Source organism: Crocuta crocuta, unplaced genomic scaffold, assembly GCF_008692635.1.
Source record: "Crocuta crocuta isolate KB4526 unplaced genomic scaffold, BGI_CrCroc_1.0 scaffold199, whole genome shotgun sequence".
In the NCBI taxonomy this organism is placed as follows: domain Eukaryota; kingdom Metazoa; phylum Chordata; class Mammalia; order Carnivora; family Hyaenidae; genus Crocuta; species Crocuta crocuta.
The window spans coordinates 723475-747520 of NW_027533339.1; the positions used below are offsets into that span (position 1 = coordinate 723475).

The 24046-nt window shown below is 34.2% G+C and overlaps 1 protein-coding gene across 1 annotated transcript in view; it reads right to left on the reverse strand.

Moving 5' to 3' along the window:
• PTPRD (protein tyrosine phosphatase receptor type D) overlaps positions 1–24046 on the reverse strand; it is a 413276-nt gene that overhangs the window by 173895 nt on the left and 215335 nt on the right. Inside the window, exons 9-14 of the mRNA XM_077748273.1 lie at positions 20875–21456; positions 10755–10888; positions 7876–8020; positions 4348–4653; positions 3260–3453; positions 1115–1141 (exon numbers count right to left, since the gene is read on the reverse strand). Coding sequence (XP_077604399.1) covers positions 1115–1141; positions 3260–3453; positions 4348–4653; positions 7876–8020; positions 10755–10888; positions 20875–21456 — 1388 coding nt within the window. The remainder of the gene's footprint in view (positions 1–1114; positions 1142–3259; positions 3454–4347; positions 4654–7875; positions 8021–10754; positions 10889–20874; positions 21457–24046) is intronic.

Here is a 24046-nt window from a genome sequence, read left to right on the forward strand (position 1 = left end):
TACAAGCCTGTATATTGTTTCTATTGTTTCTATTTCTAATTTTCTATATTTTTCCAGTATTGAAAAGTTAAAAGCCAGGTCTTTAGCTTGACAATTCAGGTTTTCCCAACATTATGTTAAAAGTTATCTCTTAGCCATAGTTAGAGGTAATTTACTGACCAGAACCCCTTCATTTATGTTAAATTGTCAAAGCTCACTATCAATTGACTATATCACATTCTTGGGTGTCCCAATGACTGCTTCTCCTATGCTTTAAAAGATATGTTCCTCCCTCCAACTCCCCAACACACCACACACACACACACACACACACACACACACACACACACACACACACATTTTCTAACTCTTCAATCTTTACTTATCTTTCAAGTTCTCAACTGTGTTTCAAGACCTCTTCTACCATCTTGGTCCATGGCCTCTGAACTCACAGCTCTTACTGACAATGTCACTCATTTTATTAATTGATTACACATTACTTGAGGTCATTGTTTTTGTTGTATTTTATGGAACTTCTCTGTACTTTACATCCTTCTTAGCCACCTACTGTAAGCACTTAGAAGGCAGAGTCACATCCTATGACCCCTTTACATAATAATAAGTTCTCAATAAATAACATAATCTAATCATCGAAATATTTTTAAAAATTCTTCTCTCAGATACTTTCTGCTTCTTGCCATGATTCATTCAGTTTTACTCAAAGTTTACTCAAAATTAATTCGTGCCAGATCTACATTGTGTTATCCATCTAAAATGTAACCCTGGGGTAGGATTTATGAACAGTCTATATGAAACAGCTTAATATCTCTCATCTGGGATGCTCCACTTGAAGCATGCCACCTCTAACTGTGTCATAAGGCAGAGTTAGTAGCAGCCATCAAACCAACATGAGCTCATGATTTTCTTAGGCAACCAGTAGCACCATGCCAATTTCACAAAACAGAAGCCTCAATAAAAGGATACCATAGAGTGAAGATAATTTTAAAATACTAATTTGTTAGTTCATGCATCCAAGCAACTTGTGATGACATATCACACATAAGTAAAATAGGGGTGTCAGAAAAAACAAGCATTTGTAATCTGTTTTTGACAAAGCAGTCAAAAAATTACTCACATGTTCAGTAGTATCATCAAATTCCCACTGATTGAGATTAAGAAGGTTGGGGAAGAGGGAAACAAAATAAAAAGAAATGAAGAGAAATCTGTAGCCTTAAAAGGCAATGCTGTCCTCCTTAGATTAAAAAAAAGTGAAAAAATAAGCAATTGGTGCAGTGTGTATAATAAAATTCCAAAGAGTAGGTATGTATGCTGCCACCCTCACCCTCAATTCAGAGGTCAAAAGTAAATATGCTTTGTATTGTTATCATTAAAACCAGCTAATAGATATTTTTAATGTGTGGTTCATTGAAAGGAATCAATAAGGCATAATGTAAATTTGATGTTTCTAATCATACACTACTTTATGACATTTATTTTGACTTTTTCCTTATGTTATGCAATTAACTTATGTCTAATTAGATTAACACCTTTCATAAAATATTGGAATCTTCTAGCCCCAGGCAAGTCTTGCAAGATGCAATGCAATTTCAATGAATAGTTAGAGGGCATATGAGGTAGGCAAAAACAACAACAAAAACAACCAAAAACATATACACATAAATAAAATCAGCACATTAACAACAAAAGGACAAAGTAGAAGAGAGGGGAAAAAACAGTTGACATTCAAGGCATTTTTTGCCATATAATTCTATTAACCACAATGAAAACACTGGCAAAACTACAGATTTATAATGTAAAATTATCTAGGAAATAAAGGAAGACATCAGAAAATGGTGGCCATACATTTTCTTTTTCATAATTTTAGACTTACAAAAGAAAACACAGGCAACAATGGATTTATTAATTTCAGATTGTGAGTACTTTCTGTTTCACACATAGCACAAAATAAATATTTAGATAAAGCAAGTCAACAGCCAGAGTCTAAAGGACTATGAATCTAAAAAATAAGTTTACAGAAGTAGACTTTAAAACCATGCAACTGGATGTGGAGCTGGTTAAGTAAGCCACTCATCCAGATCCCTTTAGTTAAAACATTTCAAAGTGGAAGGAAAAATAAGCATTTCTGTGAGTTGATTATACTAAGACATTAGGAAATGCTTTCTTTACAGCCACAGGGGTATGTAGTGATCTCTTGTTTGCACAGAAACAAGAATGCAAAATTTGGCAACCTGATGTAATATTTCTTAATATAGTGTCTTCCTTACAGTCTTCCTCACTTTCACACAAAGGAGGGAATTTTTTACTGAAATAAATTTCAAATTTCCCAAACCCCATCCATTTCCATGCCCAGCCACCAATTTGCTAGATAAGCAGAAAACTCCCCTATTCATGACATCCCAAAACTACTGGATCCAGCACAGGTAAGCTATCCATGGGTTACATGTAAACCCCAGCATAAGTTAACTGAAATCTCCTCTTCCTTTCAGGTAAATATATAGAATACAGGTAAATTTATTATAGTATTATCCTTTGAAACACTTTAGTTTATGGAAATAAAATGGGAACATTTAATGCTCTGCTTTAAACAATTAATTACAAAAGCCAAGTTGTGACTGCATGGTTATAAACAACCACTCTAGGATCAGTAAAATTTCTCACATACTCAACTATTCTTCATACTTTTCTTAAGTTGGTTTAACATAGGGGATTCTCATTTATTTCCTTGGAAACTGTAAATTAATTTTTATGATCATTATCTTCATTTTCTGGGAAATCAAAATTAGTTCTGAATACATGATTTGATTAAGTATTAAATAAAATACTATCTGGATACCTTTCCTCAAATAAGGATGTCTATTCTTCAATAGAAATCTTACACTTAGAAATTAGATCAATTTAGTTCCAAGGAGTTTTAGCAGAGCTGCTTAGAATTCTGTTAATTTGATTAAAATCAAATCAATTTTTTTGAAGACAGAAAGGCAAACTCAGATATAAATGTAGAGAGCTGAGTATCTGTATTTTAAGAAAACAGTTACATGTTTTTAATTAGGCTTGAGTGTCAGTTCATTACAATTCAGTTTCTCACTTCCTGTCAACTTTGACTGAGAAGGTAAATATAAATCATATGCTTTAAAAACTAGAATTTTGTGCAGGATTTTTAAAATAAAAAAAAAACCAAACAAACAGGGCCTGTTTCAAGGACTAAACTAAAAGTATAAAAAATAAATAAAAACATAGGTATGTAATTTCAGAGGCTTACCTGTGCATCAGCCAGCATAACATCCTTCAGCATGGGCTGGCCCTTGGGCTCACCATTTTCCATCCTCACATAATGCACCTGGTATCCTCTTATCTGGCCATGCTGTTTATTGGGCACAGGTGAGCGCCATGAGACTTTAACAGATGTTGAGTTGACAGCCTCTACCTCGACTTTGCGAGGAGGACCACTAGGAACTGGAACAACATCATTGGATAAAAGAAAATTATAGGCACTTGTCCCACCCAGAGTATTTTCTTTACTTAGGTTTAAAAAAAAAATGGGCAGACCCACTATGTTTCCTTTGTGGAATACAAACATTTTCAAGCAATGAAAATGCTCAACCAATCTGCTCTACCTTTTAAGAAAAGATCAAAAAACATGACCGATGCCAAAAAAAAAAAAATGGAAGAAAAAAAGAGTATCAGAGAAATAGAAAAACATGTAAAAAATGTACAAAAGCCAAGGAAGATGCTTTGAGGCTCAAAGCATTAAAGCACAAAGAGGAATAGCATTGAAATAATAACAAAAACTGGTTGTTGATTGTTGTGTGTTTTTTTAAAGGTCTCTTTTAGCAGAATAAAAAGATTCTTGATTATATGGGTTTTCTTCTCTTTCTTTCTCGTATCAAAGGTTTTCCAAACAACAGATGCCAAAAATTGAATGTCGAGCATCAGTGTCTCTGAAATATGCAAAACAAAAAGGCAACAGGAAGATAAGAAGACAGTTTTGAAAAGTTTACTTCAAAATGTAAAAGAAGTTATTTAAAAAGGCCAAGAAAATCACAGAAGACTTCAGACGGAAGTATAGAGAACGGCCTGGATTGCAAGGTCATACCAGCAAACTGTTCTTTTAAAGGGAAGCAAATTACTGTGTTCAGATTGAAAAAAAAATTGCCCAGGCTGTAGCAAAGATAGGTCTTTGGCAAAAACTACTGAAGTCACAGCGATGCTGGGTAAAAAAGATGAGCAGAAAAACAAAAACAAAAACAAAAATAAAAACAAAAACACGGATTACCGTTAGCCTATCAAGAGACAGCAGACCAAGACTGTGTCAGAAGGGTGCAAGCTGACGTAGCAGAAGCAACATACCATCTTCATCAGTTCGAATCAACACGGAGAAGCTCTCGGGGCCAGGGCCGACGTCTGTGTGGGCTGTCACAGTGATCCGGTACTCAGTCCATTTTTCCAGCTGTTCCAAAAGGTACTTAGTAGTGTCCGAAGGAATTCCCAAAATCTCGTGAGGTTTGTCATCTTCTCCATCCACGGAGGTGTACTTGATGGAGTATTCAGTAATAATGCCATTCTGTTTTTCCACTGGTGGAGGTTGCCAACTTACCAAAATACTAGTGGAACTTGGGCTGGTGCAACTAATGTCTTGAGGAGGAGCTGACGGCTCTTATTTTGGTAGTGAGTTAAAGGAGGGTTTGAGTGAAAGGGCAGGAGTGGTTGGAAAAAAAATGATAAAACAAAAGAAAAGGCAAAAATAAATAAATGAACAATAAGGGCAACAAAATGAAAATAAGGCTTTGAAACTCAAAATAAAAATTTAAATTTATGTACCTTGGCTTAGTAATATGAATAAACCAAAAAATGAATAAATGACCGGAAATAAATGTTAAACAATGGGTGGGGGGAATATGTGAACATGAAACCTTGAGATAATAGGGCCTCAAATAAGATTACCTACCTGCAATTTAAATTCTTCTTCTAAACCAATCCCTCAGTATTTCCCAGCCCTACTGCAAAGACTACCCAACTTTAAAAAAGCTGTAAATATGCTAAGGTTTATTACATGAGAGTCAGATGATGCTTCACAGATGCTGTTTCCAGCTTTCCCTTCTACATCTAGAATGAGGGTGATTCATGTACAGTATTCATTCGTGAAAGGGTTTTCAAGCGTAAAATGTTGCAGTAATTGTTGGATGCCCTTCAATCAATTCCAATTAAAAAAAAAATAAAAGCCCAAATATAAAAGCATTCCCTCTGACTATCTGAAAAACTGAGCCAGCCTGACCAGTTTTAATGAAAGGTGTTAATCTAGAATTGATTGTAGCCCATATAAGTGAGCATGCAGAATCAATAAAGGATGAAATGCATAGTCCAAGATTTACCTACCCGAGGGTAATATCAGGCTTGTTGATTCTGACTGTAACTTGTACTTACCCTACGTCAGCTTTCAGCTTTTTAAAAGAATTTATTATAACAATTCTTGAGACACCATTACTAGTAAAGAATTAGATTCCACCACCAAATTTTGGTAAAATCAATATTAATAATAATCTATCCCTTATAAAATGTCACTAACACAGCCATTAATAAGAACTATTTAAAAAATATCTTGAGAACCATCTGGAAAAGACACAACTCATGTGCAAAATCTCCTTCATTTTGTACATAGTTATTCATATAGAGTTTACATAGAGTTAAAAGAGAAATTTTCTTATTGTCCATTCTAAAATAAAATGGTCAATTTCTGAGCGATTATTTTACACCAAATTACCCAAACATCATTACTTGAAAAAAATTTAAAAAGCAATAAAGAGCAATGCAAATGGTATCATAAATTAGTTTAACGTTAATAATATATAATTCCTAAAAAACAAATAAAAGGGATAAAATATACATACAAACATATTATTTATTTTAAGGTGATTGATATGGCAGAATCAGTAGATCATTTCTAATTTTGTGTTTGTAAATATGGAGTTTCGGTGTTTCCTTAGAATTTGTGCATATTAATGGTATGTAGTGTCAGGTGTATTTAATTGTTTACAAGATTATTTGTCTTTTTAAATTTACATGCCTTGTGTTCTTCATCACAGTGAATAAATAATGAAAAGCTCCCTGTACTCATAAAAAGAAATTCTCATATGAAAATTTTAGCAATTTGGAGCAAGATTTATAAAATCACTGGAATATTTATCATTTTTATTGATTCTGACTACAGATTCTTATATTCCAAATTATGAAACTATTTCATATGCATTATCAGTATTCATAATAAACTGAGTCGTTCATATAATAGCAAGGACTCATTTGTAATTCTTTTTAAAAAGCTGATTTCATTTTTACTGCATTGCTACCTTCAGACCTCCTATTCTGTGAGAATATATTCAACATCATTTGAAACTTTTACTTTAATAAAATAAGGAGTAGATAAGCTTTTGATGTAGTTATAAAATGTCTATTCTGTTTCTGTATATGTAAATATATATGTATGAATGTATGTATCCATGCAAAAATGCCAGTTTTGTAAGCCAGGCAAAATACAATATTGAAACATGTCACATTTCTTTTAATTAAATTCCTGAATTTAAGAACTATGTTCTATAGTATTACTTATTAGCCTGCCTGACATTAAAAATAGAAAACAAAACTGGATTAATTTACATGCTTCAGTTTATAAAAGAAAGGGACTTTTATGGGGATAGGTTATTATCACTAATGGATTAAGTAATAGGGCCCTAATACTTTTTGTACACACAGTCATGTTTTGACAAAGATAGAGAATATATATCTTCAAATATATATCTTTATCTTCAAAAAGCCCTAGAGAATTTTAAATTTCTATAGATAATGAAATAATAGAAGATTTGCTTATATGAAAGAAAATTCATTTTTTAGAAAATGTAAATTTCATCTTTGCTGATAGACCCAAAATTTAGGTCAACAGAGCATCTACTTTAAAAAATTCAATGTATTGAGACCACACATATCTATTGCATATGTAACTGTCAAAAATCACATATAAAATATAAAGTATAAAAAATACCTAAGGAATAACGCCATAAAACTCTTCAAGGTAAGTGGTTGTTTAATAGACTAACTATGTAAACTTATTAATAAGGAGCAAACAATTGCATTATTATAAGTCACCAAATTTTCCATCAAAAATAACTTCCATATGATACTTTACACAAAGCAATCTTCCCTGGACACAATGAACCCCCATTGTGATAAACATAACTATGCTTTAGGGTAAGATTTTCCACAAAAAAATTGAACCTGAGGGAACAAAATACAATTTAGGATTGCAAATGTACTTGTGATTTCCACTGTTCCTAAATTTGTCCAAATACAGATTTTCTATGAATGTTCCAAATTTCCACATGTACTTCTTGTGGACCTAATAACAAACTGGTCACAAGAGCTGAGCTTTTCTCTGAGTAGAAACAAATACATGAGATAAAGACCTGTTTGTTAGCAAAGTTAAAACCACTGGGCTTAAAAAACATACAAATTTGGTCTTTGTTGCCTCTTTAGTTTGCTAAGCTCTGTTGTGATTATTTGGCAGTGTTTTCAAACAGAAGATTGCTGTGCAGCATTATAAATCATTAAACATAGCTTGGTGGAACTTTCACTCATTTTCCTCATGGAGCTCTCTGAACTTCTCAGACTTCTTCCAGTTTAGGAAGTGGGAGAATGGAATCTGCTATTTGGACCAAGCTGGAAACCAACACAGGTCATGGTTGTAATCCTCAACGTTGGATACTTACTAGCATAGATACTCCTGACTAGCAAACATATTAATTAGCTGATTTGTTTGTTGGTGGGGATAAAATGCCGCAACACCTGCTAGTGAAGAAGGACTAAAAACAAGCAAAGAGAGACACCTACTTGACTGCATGGTTCTGGCTGATATTTCAGCTGTGGAAGCACCCAGGCCTTGGGGAGAGCGTGCAGCCAGACGGAAGTAGTACAAACTGTTTGGTTTCAGCCCTTGCAGTCTGTAAGATGTCCCTGGCTCGATGGTAATTCGTTGCTGTGGATAAATTACAAAAGAACTGGGTCATTTTCATTAGGATTCATGCAAATATTTTTATCACACTGCCTGGAACCCCAGATTTCTGTTATTGAGGTTAGAAAGGCATCAAAATATCACAAATAGAATCCACAGTGAGTATCTACGACTCTACCAGGGGAATTATACAATGAAACTCTCAGTGTGTAAACACTGGTCAATTTCTACAACAAATAAGGCAACCAGAATAATGGAAGTCACGGATCTTTCTAATGATGATCCAGTTACCAAATGCATCAGATAAGAGGAAGGTTAGGAGGCCACCACCCATAAATGGGTTGTATTTAAGGTGCCCGTGTTGCATGATGTAACCCACAACAGAAACTGACACCTGCCTCTGATGGTGGAGTATGGCCAACATGCACAATTTCAACTGAAGAGACGTCTCGCTCATCTCCCATGACCTTCTGAACTTAAACAGGGGCAAAGAAAATATGACGAGAAGTAGCATCATAAACTAGTGTACAGGTTATATGTGGCTGCTACAAGAGATCTAAAATTACAAAGCTCTGATGGGATAAAAATGATGTTAGCTACTGAAGAAAGTTGGATAATTTATATGAAAATCATATCATTATTCTATGTTGATTTAAAACAATTTTAAAACTTTTTTCTTTGTGGCTATAGAGCACACAGAGAAAAAAGTCAGAAACTTTCTGCAAATTTTGCCATCATAACGGGCTTCTGAAGTAAGGTTTATTTAATTGAATGTTGTAACTTACTTTTCATGTTTAAAACTTGACTTGAATTTTAGCAAATATATAGCTATGGGTAATCAATCTCATATTGAACATTAACCTGTATGTAGTAAGCCTTAAAACAACACTAATATGTAATCTAGTAATGGCATAAATAATCTTAAAGGCTTTTCATTGAATAGAATTTGCTGTTCAAACAAACAGAAATCAGTCAAAGGAAATTCAAATATAAAACTAAAGAAAACATCCCTAAGGGATTCTGGCTTACAAATAGAAAAGCTTTTAGAAATTTTAGATTTCCCAAATGGTAGGAAAAAAGGGATTCCCCAAAGAAACCATTGTAAAACAGTGTTGGTGTACCAACATTCAAGCATCTACATCTATAGAATTCTCAAAGGATTTCCACTCTTCTGTGCTGTTTTTATTTTGTTATTTCAGTTGGGTAGTGGTAAGGACTTAAAATGAATAAATGTTGAATTGTGTGTCTTAATAAAAACTGTTTTCATTGCAGTAACATAAATACTTTAAATTATAGCAGCATTTCAATTATATAACTTTTTGAGTGCTTAGTTCATATTGGCTTTGGTAGCTAACTCTGAAAGCATTCCATTTAGAACCTGGTCTTTGGGGATTCTGGTCAATTCAGACAGATGTAAGAAGATAAAAGTTTATAGGGACATATTAATTTACTATATAACATTCAGAACTATATACCATAAGTTAATTGATAATATTTCACTTAGTATGTGAGTGTTTTAAAAAGGTATTCCTGTTAGTAGTTAGGGTTACCTAGCTTTGTGAAGATCTTTTTAAGATAAAGAATGCTAAGCAGTATAATAACATGACTTGTGCAGATTGAGTTGTCACATGTAATTTCACTAATGTTTTGTTCTAATGCCCTTGGATTGGATTTCACAGTAACAAAATGTTAGATGTATCTTACTACTGGTTTCTATAATTTACACAAAGCGCACCCAAGAGGCAGTATACCCCAATGTTTAAAAAATAGATTCCAGGGGCGCCTGGGTGGCTTAGTCGGTTAAGCTTCCGACTTTTGCTTAGGTCATGATCTCGCGGTTCGTGGGTTCAGGCCCCGCGTCGGGCTCTGTGCTGACTGCCAGCTCAGAGCCTGGAGCCTATTTCAGAGTCTGTATCTCCCTCTCTCTCTGACCCTCCCCTGCTCATGCTGTCTCTCTCTCTCTCTCCTAGAAATAATAAAAAATATTAAAAAAAAATAGATTCCAGAACCTAACTGCCTAGAGTTTCAAATACCAGTTCTGCCATTCAGTAGTGTGAGATTTGGGGGAAAGTGTTTAACTTTTTCTGTGCTTCCACTCTGTTATATGTGAAATTGGTTGCAAGCAGAGTGGCACCATTGTAAGAATTGAAAGAATTAATGTATGTGAACCCCTTACTGTACCTGTTAGCATATGTATTAGTTACCTTGATTTTGTTTCTCTTTTTGCTAACTATCAACAACTTCCAGCCTTCTGCAATCCACCATTATTTTATTTGCATAGCACACTCAAACATTATATGTACTCACATTCATATCAAATAACTGTTGGCACACAAATAAGCATTTGCTATGGGGACTCTTTCTTTGAAACCAGTTTGGACAAATTCATCCACCTAAAGCTTTGCAGCTCACTCAGTCACATATCAGCAGTGCTTTAAGTACTACAGTGCAGAAGAGAAATAAAGGAAGTCCCTAAGTCTCATAGACTATATTCTTTTAGATACTTTCAGAAGAAACTTGGAAACCTGCAAATAGGAACAACAGCTGTTTTATTATTGTTGCTTGCCCTACTCCATCCTCCTGAAGGACTGAAATCAATATTCTGGGTTTTTTAGTCAAGTGCTTTCTTTGATGAATGAATGTGACCCACCAAAGTGCTCTATAGATATCTGGGCTTTTAGCAGAACTTGGGCAAATACACAATCTAGAGTAGTGCTCAGTATAGTAAATGCTCAGAAGGTGAGAAGCACAGTCCTACCTCCTCTCCATGCTCCCCATCTTTGTAGACCAGTTCATAGTTGGCAATGGTGTCTGAACGTGGAGGTGTCCAAGACAGCAAAATACTTGTTTCAGACTCAGGTTCTGCTTTGAAGTTTAGTGGTTGCCCTGGTACTAAAAACAGGAAAGCAAAGGACTGAGCTCACCATCACCATGAATATTCATAATCCACACAGTGTCCACATGTGTCAGCTTAATGGAGACTTAGGTCACACTGTACGTGTCCTTGAGCAGTTTAAAATCTATATAAGATATGGTAGAATTATCAAATACAGGATAGAGCAGTCTCTGAATTTCATCTTAAGAGTAATAAACTCATTTCATAATATTGTTGTACTAAATTAGACAATTTATATAATGCAATTGGATTACTATCTAAATCATAACAAGTGCTAAATACATAAAAAATTCTTATTTAAAATTGAGAACTTTAAATTTAAAATTGAGAACTCTAGCACTATGTTTAATTTTCAAAATTATTGCCATTAGGTTTATTAAATCTCACCTTCACTCCATTAACAAAACCTATTGGTAACCAGAATCACTAATATTTTTTTCTTACCAACACATATTTTGAATAAGAGGTGAAGAAAAATGCAAAATACCCATCACTTTCAAATAATTACTTCTAGTCTCTAATTGACTTTAAATGACTTAATATAGAGGCTTAATGTAAACTTAATGCTGTCCCTAGTGAGATGGAACTAAATTACCACACAAATCAAAAAAGTTTAAAGAGTATGTTTATTATCAGAAAAATAGTAATTTAACAGCTGTCATCTATATTCTCATATTAGTCATATAACTCATGCAATGGACAATTTGGAATATATCATATGTAATAAAGAATGGGACATCTATCTATTTTAAAACACTTTGCCCAAATTTGTATTAGAAAAAAGTTTTACTAACCCCAACCTCCTGGTAAACACCAAATCCCATTGGTCCTCTATCCCTTCTACACAAGGTTAATGTAGGTCAGGGCATCACTAGCCCAGCTACCCTTACATTGCACTTGGCCAGTGTCTGCTCTGACTGGTTGTTGCCCATGCCGTGCTGGCCATTAAATATTTGAATCATTACCCCGTGATGATTCATCATACCCCCACATACTGTGGCATGTCTCAAAGCACTATAGTTGACCACAGGTACATATTTCCACAAGTAAACATGAGAATTATGTGTATATTTAATAAAAAGCAAGAACACTAATACTTTATTCTGAGGGGAAAAGAATACTTAAAGAGTTTTTGGCAAATGGGCATAAACGTTGGAAAAACATATGAAAAATAATATACCTTGTAACTTTTTAAATAATACTTGAGGAATCATTTTCATAAGTATGGAGATCTTTAGAAATATAAAATGTGTTACTTTTTTTCTTTTGTAGTAATCTCTCTTGTAGTACAATTAAAAAAATGGCCTTTTGCTTAAAAAGAGAAATTCTAAACAGATCTACCAGAATGGTTTCCAGGAATCCCATTTTATTTCATTCCTCTACCTGTTCTGTTAACCTGTGAGTGTGTGTGTGTGTGTGCACGCACATGCATGTGTGTGTACCTGCATGTGCAAGCATACACACTCATGTTTGGACTGATGCAGAAGGTGACCAATAGTCAGTGCTTCATATTTCTAAATGCACTCATTAATTTTTCTCTCTTTTTTGCATCACAGGGCTTGAGCTACTCATTAATTTGATGCCTCTGTGAACATACTTTCTAAACAGGGTATCTTTTTTTTTTTTCCTTTTTTCACTTTAAGTACTTGCCCAGTGAGAGACCTTACTTACATAATCATCCAGACTGAGAAACAGAGACAAAAGAAGATAAAAAGAAAAAGAACAAGAGAAGGGGGGATAGAGGAAAGTAATAAACAGGAAAATAGCAAAGCAAATAGAGAACACATTAATTATAAAAGGGAAATACCAAAGCACTGGCAGGAGCAACAATGGAAGCCAAGAACAATCAGACAGATGGGGAATTTATGATTAGACTTTAATATTCAGATGATTAAAGGAGTTCTCAGCCTAAAATACACACACATGTGTGTGCTCACTTCTTTTTCTCTAGGTTTGTTTCCTTCTTTCTTTCTCCCAACTTCCACAAGTCTGGGAAAGAAGAGCCTTGTGATAACTCCTGACTTACGCCAAACTGGAACACGGTCTTGTCAAGAATTAAAAACATGGACAGAATTGGAAGGCCTGCTCTCAGGATAATAATTGCTTGTTATGTATTTCCGCCCTGTCTAATGCTAATAATGAACTGACATTGATTGAAAACATCTTGGGAATCTAATTAACTTTTTCTTACTTAACTGTTTACAATTTTGCTTTTAATTTGTCTTGAACAGATTCCCAGTGGGTCTCAATGCTTCATCCTTGTTTAGTAACACAAACATCATCTGACCTTCTGATTCCATTAAGACACCTCTCCTTCTAAATAGTAAATTATATGGGCTCAAGGTTTCAGAGGTATACGGTCCATTCTACTCTTGGACAAAATAAGTAGTGGTCAGATGATTTCAAATAATGCATACAAGTTTCTCTGTTTCTACTTTGTCCTTCCTTTGAAGTGGTCTGGAGGGTAACTTAATTTACTAGATTTTAAACTCGTGGTAGAAATACAAATGTCTACAGGCATCAGGCAAATGAATATGGAGACCAAGTGGGGCCTGGGGCTGATGGGAGACTGCCTGGCCTACCTGAAGGAGTTGGTAGTATTCAGCACCAGGAGAGTGATGCTTTTGTTGTTTCGTGCATTTGTGGGGGCCAGTCTTGGCTGAACTTCTGATTTTTCAACAAAAGTTAATAACAAATCTTCTAGGCAAAATCTTGCAATTTTTAACCATTTGGAATTAATTGAAAAACACTACAGGGGGCAAATGATGTCTACAGGCAAAATTTAGCAAATGGGCCAGTGCTTTAGGAGACCTTTTATTATATCAGGCTCTATGTTCATAAATACCCTTAGGGTGTCACTACTCAGAACCCCCCACTCCCAGGAATTGAAGATTCACCTAAAGAGATTGCTTCCTCAGAGTCATTTAGTCATATTTGAAACAACCACAATGAAACAGGCATCAAAGTAAAAGAAAACAGCTGCAAAATTAATGGATTTATTTTTGCACCCCTCAAACATAGTAGAACTAATGATCATAATATATGTATATTAAAAAGTATTTTAGGGGAGCTCCAAACAGTCTTATTTCTCTGTACTATTTCAAAACACAGGAGCACTTCATCCTCTGTCAGTCAGACTTTTATACCAAATGCTGTGGCCACAGTTTCTATTAACATTTATATTTGTGTTATCTATCTGCTCCTTCCCTTCTCTCTCTCTCTCTCATGAGAGAATCATTAAAATGTTTGTTATAATGTTTGTAAACAGTTGTAATGTTTGTTGTAATGTTGTAATGTAATGTAAACATTACAACATTTTATGTTTTGTATAATGTTCTCAGTGTTTATACCTCAAACTTACTGGCATTCTTTTATCTTCGCTTCTTGTTTGTTTCTATTTTACATTTATTTAAGAGCTTTTCTGTGTTATAACATTTCCCTAACCAATTAACTGAGCAAAATTTTATAGGAAATTCTTGAGACTCTGAAAAACTCTTGGGAAAATAAAAAGATGCCACCCAGAAACTTAAGTGCAATTATTCTATATTAAAAGGGGGGGATTTGATAATACTTACCATAAACCAAATACAGAATTTAAATGTGGAAAGAGGAAATGTAGTTAGAACTTAAATTTTTTCATTAAAATTATATTCAAGAAATCTTTGTATTCTGTAAAATGGTGTCAACATTTAAATTTTTTTCTTGATTACTTAATCTCCATAAGGAAATACAAATGAGTTATCAATTCCCTAATATAAGATTATAATCCCATTGATAAATGTAAAGGATTTTAATGGTACCACTATTATGCTTCATTTTAAATATCAGGAAGCAACTCAAAGACAGAAGATGGAGAATGAATAAGAAATGGAGGACAAATCTGCATGTCATTTGAAATGCTGACCATATTGGAAAAGATTTTATTTTACTCAATATTTTACTCAACATTTGAGTAAAATTTAGGAAATATCTCTAAAGAGAAAAGGGTTAGCATGCATTAAATGGCTACGCAACAATTTCACTTAACCATATTATAAACACACAATATCAGAGAGACTGGAAAACCAATTACTGCTAAAATACCAATTACTTTAATAAGGTACACATTTTAAAATCTATCTAACATTTTAATAAATAATAACAACAATAAAAGTAACTGCCAGAATTATAGTGGTGGTAAAACAAAACAAACTTTTAAACCAAAGAATCTGATTTGTAAGTGTTAAAAATATATCATTGATAAAAAAGTACTTAACACACCTGCACAAATCTTACTATCAATCATCGTTAAATATCAATAAGAAAAAGTTAAATTTTATTACAATTGTATTTATGGCTAGAGCTTCTGGACTCCTTTTAGCTCCTTTGCTAAAACTGTTTCAAGAAAGTCTATAAATTGGGCTCATAATGTTGGCAATTGGAAATCAGTCTTTTTCTAGTTTGCTTATTTAGGCTTGCTAACATCTATTAATGAAATTATTTACTAAGTTCTGGAAACCTAAAACATAATGTCTCTAAATGTCATAGTTTTTAAATAAAATTTTTACAATGCTTAGAATTTGGAATAGAATTAGCTTCTTGAAGAAGTTTAAAGTTGTGACTACTCAGTATTTATTTAGTAAATATACATAATTATTTTCCTTCCAAGAACCTCTACTATTAAGATATACACATATAAATCAGTAGTCTTTTCCCAAGAATATATTAAGTGCACAGAAAAGTTGGAGGTCAAATATGTTTTCTAAAGAAAGAAACAAGAAATTAAGATTTAACATATTTAGAAAGCCTACAATTAGGATGGACATCAGGCAACATTTTAGTGTATTAGGTTTGAGATATAATTGACTACATTCTCTGCCATAGTTTTATTTGTACTTCTTTTATGAAATATAGTTACTATTTGTTCTTATTATAATTACCTATACAAGAAAACTATATACAAAGACATCTTTCCAAAATGTGTATTCTAATAGTGGAATTCTTCTAGCACAATATAAATCCCTTCCTAGACAATGGCCATATACTGCATCCTCCATATGTACAAGGTGAACTAGTACCAAATGACTATAATGCAAGGAGTTAAAGCTATGAAAAAACTGGAAGATTAATCCGTGTTTCTAAAAAATAATTATTTTAAGCAAAATATTTTCATACTTAAAACCATCTAAAGATTACTTAATATTATCAACTATATGAATATCAATATTTAGGGAAATATTAACTATAAAATAGATCATATTTTGATTTTCTATATTATCAGAAATACATAAATTTATATCAATTCTCTGTTTCCATGATTATTTCCAACAATAATCTTAGATGAGATCAAAAGTGATAACTTTAGTTTATTACTAAATACAGTTTCTTCAGAGTCTGATTTAAACAAAAATTGAATTACTACTACCAGGGAATTAATGATAAAGAAATGTAACAAGCATCTTTCAGATATAGAAGACATAGAAGTTTATATCTCTGTACATATGAAATTAAAATATATTGAAGAATTCATACATATTAATCAGTAAATATTCATAGGTTTGGGAAAGATAAAATTGCAATGAAAATAACCATATCTTTAAGTTTTATATAACCTCTCTAAAATAATATTTCATAATGATTTTATGTTTTTTCCCACCTATGATCCTAAGAAATAGCTAGTCAGCAAGAAAAAAAGGAGCAGCTCAGCATTAATTATATTAAAACTAACATCACTGTATTTGGCAGGTGTCCACTAACATCAAATGGCCTTTGTTAATTAAGCCTAGGGAACAGATCAAATCATTGTGCTCTGGAAGGTTTTCTTAGCCTATCGATCTTGGCAGGCACAAGTCATTATGTCATTATATATCTTCTCAATCAATAGGTATGAAAAGTACAACTATTATACAGGTTCTTGGAAATCGTATAAAAATAGAGACTGGGAACAACCATCTGTAACACATTCATCCCCAGTTCAGTGTCACTGGATCACAGTAACTCATGTTAATATATTATGCTCCTTAGGGATACAGAAAACAAAAATATGGTCTATTTAAATGTCAGTTTAGATATTTCAGAAAATTGTGACCAACGTCATTATTGCCTGTGTTTTCTGTGTTCTGAATATAAGGATTCTCATGATTCCCAAAGATTCTGATGTTTTGGTTGAATGTAGTTCCAGGAACTATCTGGTATCTTTGATACCTAAATATTTCTCATATCAGAAAAAAAAAAAGTTTTAAACATTAGAGATTTTTTTGTTTAAATTTGTAGTTAGGAAATTTAGAACCACATTTAGTGATCAAGTATAATAACTTGTGAAAACAGGTATTCCTTTCACTACTTTCAGATAAGCTTATTTATTTTTACATCTAAATGGTTTATATTTTTACATCTAAATAGTTTTGCACTCGGATAACCTAATATCCACAGAAGTAAATTACATGTAATTCTTAAATATAGACATGAATAAATGAATATATGTTTACTGCTTCTATTTATTTATTGAGCACCTGGTGGGCACACACGTCTAGCAGGCACCAAAGCTATCAAAAAGCACACTATTATTTTAAAAATAATGATGCCTTAAAGTAGCTAGGGAGCCTGGATTTAAATGCTGCTTTTCCCCATGGGCACGTGGGTGGCTCAGTCGGTTGGGCATCCAACTTCGGCTCAGGTCATGATCTCACGTTTTGAATTNACAGGCGCCCCTTAAAACCATTTAGTCCTTTAGGCATCCGTGCCTGTTTCTTTCCAGATGCCTTATCTTAACCTCTCATTTAGAAACTCTAAGTCTCAAAAATTAAAATTCACATTTATCTTTGTTCTTTCTTTGTTTTCACTNTTTTGAATTCGAGCCCTACGTCAGGCTCTGTGCTAACAGCTAGCTCAGAGCCTGGAGACTGCTTTGGATTCTGTGTCTCCCTCTCTCTCTGACCCTCCCCTGCTCACAATGTCTCTCTCTCTATCTCAGAAATGAATAAACATTAAAAAATAAAAAAAAAATTAAATTCTCCTCTCCCCCAAATTAAAAAAAATAAGTTCTTCTTTCCCACTTGTCAACTTTAGGACCCCAAAATAAGTTCCTAAGTCATCTTCAATTTTCAATTTACTTATTGGCAAGTAGGATAATTCCACATGTACCTAATTGGGTAGTAAAATTAATACCTGCAAATTATATAGAAGAGTACCTGGCAAATGTTAGCTATTTTTATTATGAGGATGATTATATATTATTTATTAAGTTATATAATGTTTCTATCTGTTATGTAAGCTATAACCCTGTTAGGGGTTGAAGTGTCACCCCCCCCGCCACCTGCCAAATTCATATGTTGAATTTCTAACCTTCAGAATGTGATTGTATTTGGAAATAAGAATGTTGCAGATGTGATTATTTAAGTGAGGTCACTAGGTTGGGCCCTAACCCATTATGACAAGAATCCTTATAAAAGGGGAAATTTGGACATAGAGAGGACATAATGTGACAATGAAGGCTGAGATCAGGGCCATGCCTCTACCAGACAAGGGGCAGTCAAGATTGCTACCAAAGCACCAGAGGCTAAGAGAGACCTGAAAGCCCCCTCACAGCTCTCAGAAAGAACCAATTCTATGGGCAACTTGATTTCAGACTTTTGGCCACCAGAACGGAGAGACAATAAATTCTTGTTGTTGTGAGCAACCCAGTCTGTGGTATTTTGTTGCAGAAGTCCTAGAAACCAAATACAACCTCTAAACTTGATACGGTGGTTATTATTTTATTTTTTAAACTTTACTTATTTTGAAAGAGGCAGAGAGGATGAGTGCACGAGGAGGGGAGGGGCAGAGAGAGGGAGACAGAAGAAAGAATCCCAAGCAGGCTCTGTGCTGTCAGGGTAGGGCCTGGTACAGGGCTCAAATCCGCAACAGTGAGACCCTGACCTTAACCAAAATCAAGAGTGGAAGGCTTAGCCAACTGAGCCACCCAGGTGCCCCAGCTGGTTATTATTTTAGATGAGAAAATACATTCAGAGAAATGAAGTAACTTGTCTCAGGTTATAGAGCTAAAACTGATGGGCTGGGATTCAAACTCTGGTTACATTACTTCAAGACCAAGGCTTTTTAAAATATCGCCACTGAAAAATCAGAAAAACTAAGTGGAGCACTTAGTTTTCTTGTTCTTCTTGTACATTTTATCTTTAAATGGCTATGGAGCTGCTAAATAGTGCGGTAAAAAATACTCTTGCAGTAGTTGACCAGCTTTAGTTAACAAAAAGAACAAGAATCATATACTTCTACATTTTCCAATGAGAGACTTGTGGAAAAAATAATCTACTGAATTTTTTTGTATGTTAATATAGTAAATAAATACAGAAGAACTTCAAAAGCCAAGTAGGGAAGATATATGAATGGTTTTCAGTATAATTGTGATAAAACACATTCTTTTAGTTATCTTTCATATTATTAGAGAAAAATCTATGAACAAACCAGTGATAACCAAATAACAGTATAAAAATAAAACAAAGCCAGGCAGGCTATAAATATGTTCTGAAATCTCTAGTAGCCAGGGAAAATAGGTAAACACGCTGAGTCATATTATTCATAAAGCGTGAAACATTAAACAAGTCAGTAGTTAAACATAGGTTTATCTAGTTCTGATACCTGAGAAAATTCATTCCCAAGATTACTACTGAGTTACACCTACAGATTATAGCTACTATCTTCAAAAATATAGTTTTTATGTAGAGTCTTGGAACAACCAATGGCATTCTGCCAAAACACTCAGAATAACACAAGTTATAAGGCATCAGCACAATAAGGAGTCAAATTAATAGCTCTCACATGGTCAAGAATAAACTTTAGAAGATAGCTGCTATGTCATATTCCCAAACCAAGGCAAAATTGATCACTTTGAATCAAAGACCAGAGAGATTTGGTATCTGCTTATGAAAATAAAACTCCTGGAAGGGCCAAATATTTCTCCATAAAATAGTTTGATGTCTGCTCTAATGCCCAATAAAATGAGTCAATGAGGCACAAAGTTTGATCTCAGATCTTGATAACTGTCTTTCTCTACCCATGATGGCATACAAAGGGAAAAAAATAATAAAAAATCCATTAAGAAATTATTTTTAGTGGGTAGCTTCCTGGAAAATATAAGACATTTAAATGTCCAAGACCCCATGGCAAATGGTTTTATTTTTAACCTTATCTTGAACCATCCAACCTTTCACAAGTTAAATAATTTTGTAAAAGTGTTCCACCGGAGTCACTACTATAAAGTGACACAGTTCTATTTCAAAAATGCTGCATGGAGGATGCATTCATCTATCTCAGGCAGAAAAATCTTCAAATCATTTAGGTACAAATCAAAAAATAAATAAATAGATGCTAAATGCATGTCTCTCCTTAAAACTATTATTTTTTTAATGTTTTGTTTATTTCTGAGAGAGAGCGAGCGAGCGAGCATGAGCAGGGGAGTGTCAGAGAGAGAGGGAGACACAGAATCTGAAACAGGCTCCAGGTTCTGGGGGCGAGAGAGAGAGAGAGAGAGAGAGAGAGCGCATGAGCAGGGGAGTGTCAGAGAGAGAGGGAGACACAGAATCTGAAACAGGCTGCAGGTTCTGGGGGGGGCGGAGAGAGAGAGAGAGAGAGAGAGAGAGAGCATGAGCAGGGGAGTGTCAGAGAGAGAGGGAGACACAGAATCTGAAACAAGCTGCAGGTTCTGAGCTGTCAGCACAGAGCCCAACGTGGGGCTTGAACCAACGAACAGTGAGATCATGACCTGAGCCGAAGTTGGATGCTTAACAGACTGAGCCACACAGGCGCCCCTTAAAACCATTTAGTCCTTTAGGCATCCGTGCCTGTTTCTTTCCAGATGCCTTATCTTAACCTCTCATTTAGAAACTCTAAGTCTCAAAAATTAAAATTCACATTTATCTTTGTTCTTTCTTTGTTTTCACTATACACGCATCTTAGCACCAACTCCTTCTCTCCTTCCTTACTCTCCATCTAGAACCTGACTTACCTCCTGTCTGAGTGATGACTTGTATGTCACTTGAAAGGGGACCATCTCCAATTGAGGTAAAAGCCAGAACTTTGACAGAGTATGTTTTCTGGGGCACTAAGTTGCCAATAGTAGTGATTTGGCTGTCAGCTACATTATGCTTCATCCAGTTGTTGACATGCTGTGTGGGATCCATTGTATAATAAACTCTGTATCCTTGGATCTGTCCGTTTGGCTCCTCAGGTTCCTTCCACTGTACCAAAATGGTGGTTGAACTCAACATCCGCGCCTGGACATCCCGTGGGGCACTGGACGGTGCTTGTTCTGAGGTCTGTGTAAGCACAGGCTCACTGGGAGGTCCCCGCCCAATGTTATTAACAGCAACAACCCTGAATTCATAATCCGAGTAGGGACTTAGTCCAGCGACACTGTAGCGTGTAGTTGCCACCCCATCAATTTCTTTGTATGGTTCCTCAGAATTTTTAGGTTTATGCTGAATGATGTAGTAAGAGACAGGCTCAGGGTTCCCAGAGTCCCACGTCAATGTGATGCTTGTAGCTGTGCTCTCAGTCACTACGGGAGTTCCTGGAGGCTTGGGTAAGGCTTAGGGGGAGAAAAAGGGACAGTGAGTATCCATCATATTTAAGGTGTTACAAGGATCCATTAACTTTGCTACTGGAATGACAGAATTAGAATCTACTGAAGATTAAATTAAATTATAACAAAAGATAGCTTTCTAAGTGGGTAGGACAGATGCATAGGGGACAATCCCATTTTACTAGAAGCACATTAGTGCACTGTATTTGGGGGCTTGTATCCACATCCACCACTTATTAGCTATGTGATCTCGGATGCACTGCATAACCTCTTCTTTGCTTTAGTTTTCTCATGTGAAGAATAGGAAAAACTGTATCATTGAACTGGTATGGTACAGTTGGGTAACTGTATTTCATGGATTTGCTGTGAAGATTAATGAACTATTCCAGCAATGCTCTTAAAATGTATTCAGCACCCTTAAAATTAATTAGTTGCAATTATTACTATTATTATAACCATGAGTGTGGCCAGTTAACCTCTTCCTTCAAGAAATAAATGATATAACTAAATGCCAACATTTGAAAGCACACAATTTGGAATATATTGAAATGGCATTAAGTTGCTATGGAAGAATAATACCCATGTTATTTTCCAGTTGTTAGGCATAGATTATTTTTTAAATAATGGTAATATAACCTAACCAAGAATTTTAAGAAAGAATAGTAAATTTAAAATGATTAATTTCAATTTCATGTTTTTTAGTTAATATTAAAATATGCTGAACTAAATTACAGTACATTCACAAATAACTTTTTAAAGCATTTCTTGTCATAATATGTATTCTATACTCAATTGAGTATATTCTATACTCAATATATCAATAATGTCTGAAATTATAGCTACCTGACAAATATTTGCAAATAAATCCATCTTTTTAGAGCTCCAATTCTTTCCATTTAGAGGAAGAACCCCACTTAAAATGCTACTGATTAAGAATACAAACCATCCACACTGGTGACCTCATACTTAAAGTATATCACCTTGGAGAATGATTTTGAAAGGTATTGTTAGTAGGGGAGAAAGGATAATTCCATCAGCTAACATTTTGGAGAAAGCCCAGACTATAATACTCAGAAGACTAGCCCTTTAGTATCCTTTTTCCTTGTCAACATAACAGCAAAAAGTACAATACTCTTGAGAATAGAGCTTTTTAAGAGTAGTCAACTTGTACTTAAATACTACTGTATCCCCAATACATAGGCCTAGCAGTGATAACCAAATGAATGCCTAATTGAATGAATGAGTCCGTATACATTGTTCTCACTCTCTTCCAGTTGTATTGATTTAGTTTTTGCCTTCATGATTCACCCCTATATTTATTTACTTCTGAGGTGTGGAGGGTAAGGAATGGCAAGAGTCAGGAAAACAAAGATAAGAAGTTGAACAAGATTTTCATTTATGTGACTCCTGATTTTGAATTCTTGAAGGTCTTCAGTAAACCTTCAAATATTTAAAGCTGAGATAGTTATTATAGGAGAGGTGATTCAATATTTGCATTTTACTCTAAGAACTATAGAATGATAATATTTGGCCAAGGGATTTTGCTGAAAATAATAATAAAAAGATATTTGTTTAAATATTCTGGGTTTGCATTTTTCAAAAGAGTAGATGATCCAAATTTTCCCTAGATGTCTTTCTGAATTATTCAGGTAAGTAAAATATTGCCAATTAAAACTGTGTTTACTGATACTTAACAGACATTAGTTTTGCTGTCACATTTACTGTACAGTATAGGTTTTGTGTCTATAATCTATGGAGAAGTGTGAGCATGTTTAGTACAGTTAAGGCTATGCAATACAATGTCACTATTTTTAAATGACTAAATTTTGACACTGATGTGTATCTTTCTTCTCATGTCATTATTGCTTTTATATGGCATACATTTGATATATATTCTTGGTGGGGGTAAGACACCAATTATAACATACATGTTCCTTTTTTTAAGATCATACTTTCTGGAAAGCAAAGATAATTTGTGTTCATTTTTTGCAATAGCTCCAGACACCTGCAGTACCTCAGTTTGCCCTTTTTTGCAAAAGGGTTCTAGAATTCTATAAACACTGATAAAATCAATTGGTACCTCATACACTTACTTGTGTTTTCTTTGTTTCAAAAGTATTTGTGGAATATAGTACTTTAGTTATATTTAGTGCACTCATTTAAGGAACATAACATTTCTTGAGCAATTCATGTACAGAACATGAGATAAATTTAAAATAGAATAAAATTCTTCTTATGTTTTGATTTTTTATGATAGGAACCATCAAAAATTTAAAATGCGTATTATTAGACCATGTTGATTTAACTCTTTCTTTTTCTTTTGTCTGCATGTATTTGAGCATTTATTAATACTTCTTTGGCCTTTTCTATTATGTCACTCTTGCCAGGATTCTGGATTAATATGAAACTTGTATGTATCAGTTCAAAATGGTTGACTGCATTTAACATTCCTCATTCTGCCAGGTTAGTGTATGGGCTCAGCCTATTGTTAAATATTTTGATGATTATCACTACTTACGCTGTCAACCTTTTAATGGAGAATCTGCTTACGTAGCTAAATATGTGTATCCTATATGCTACCATAGATACAACTAGA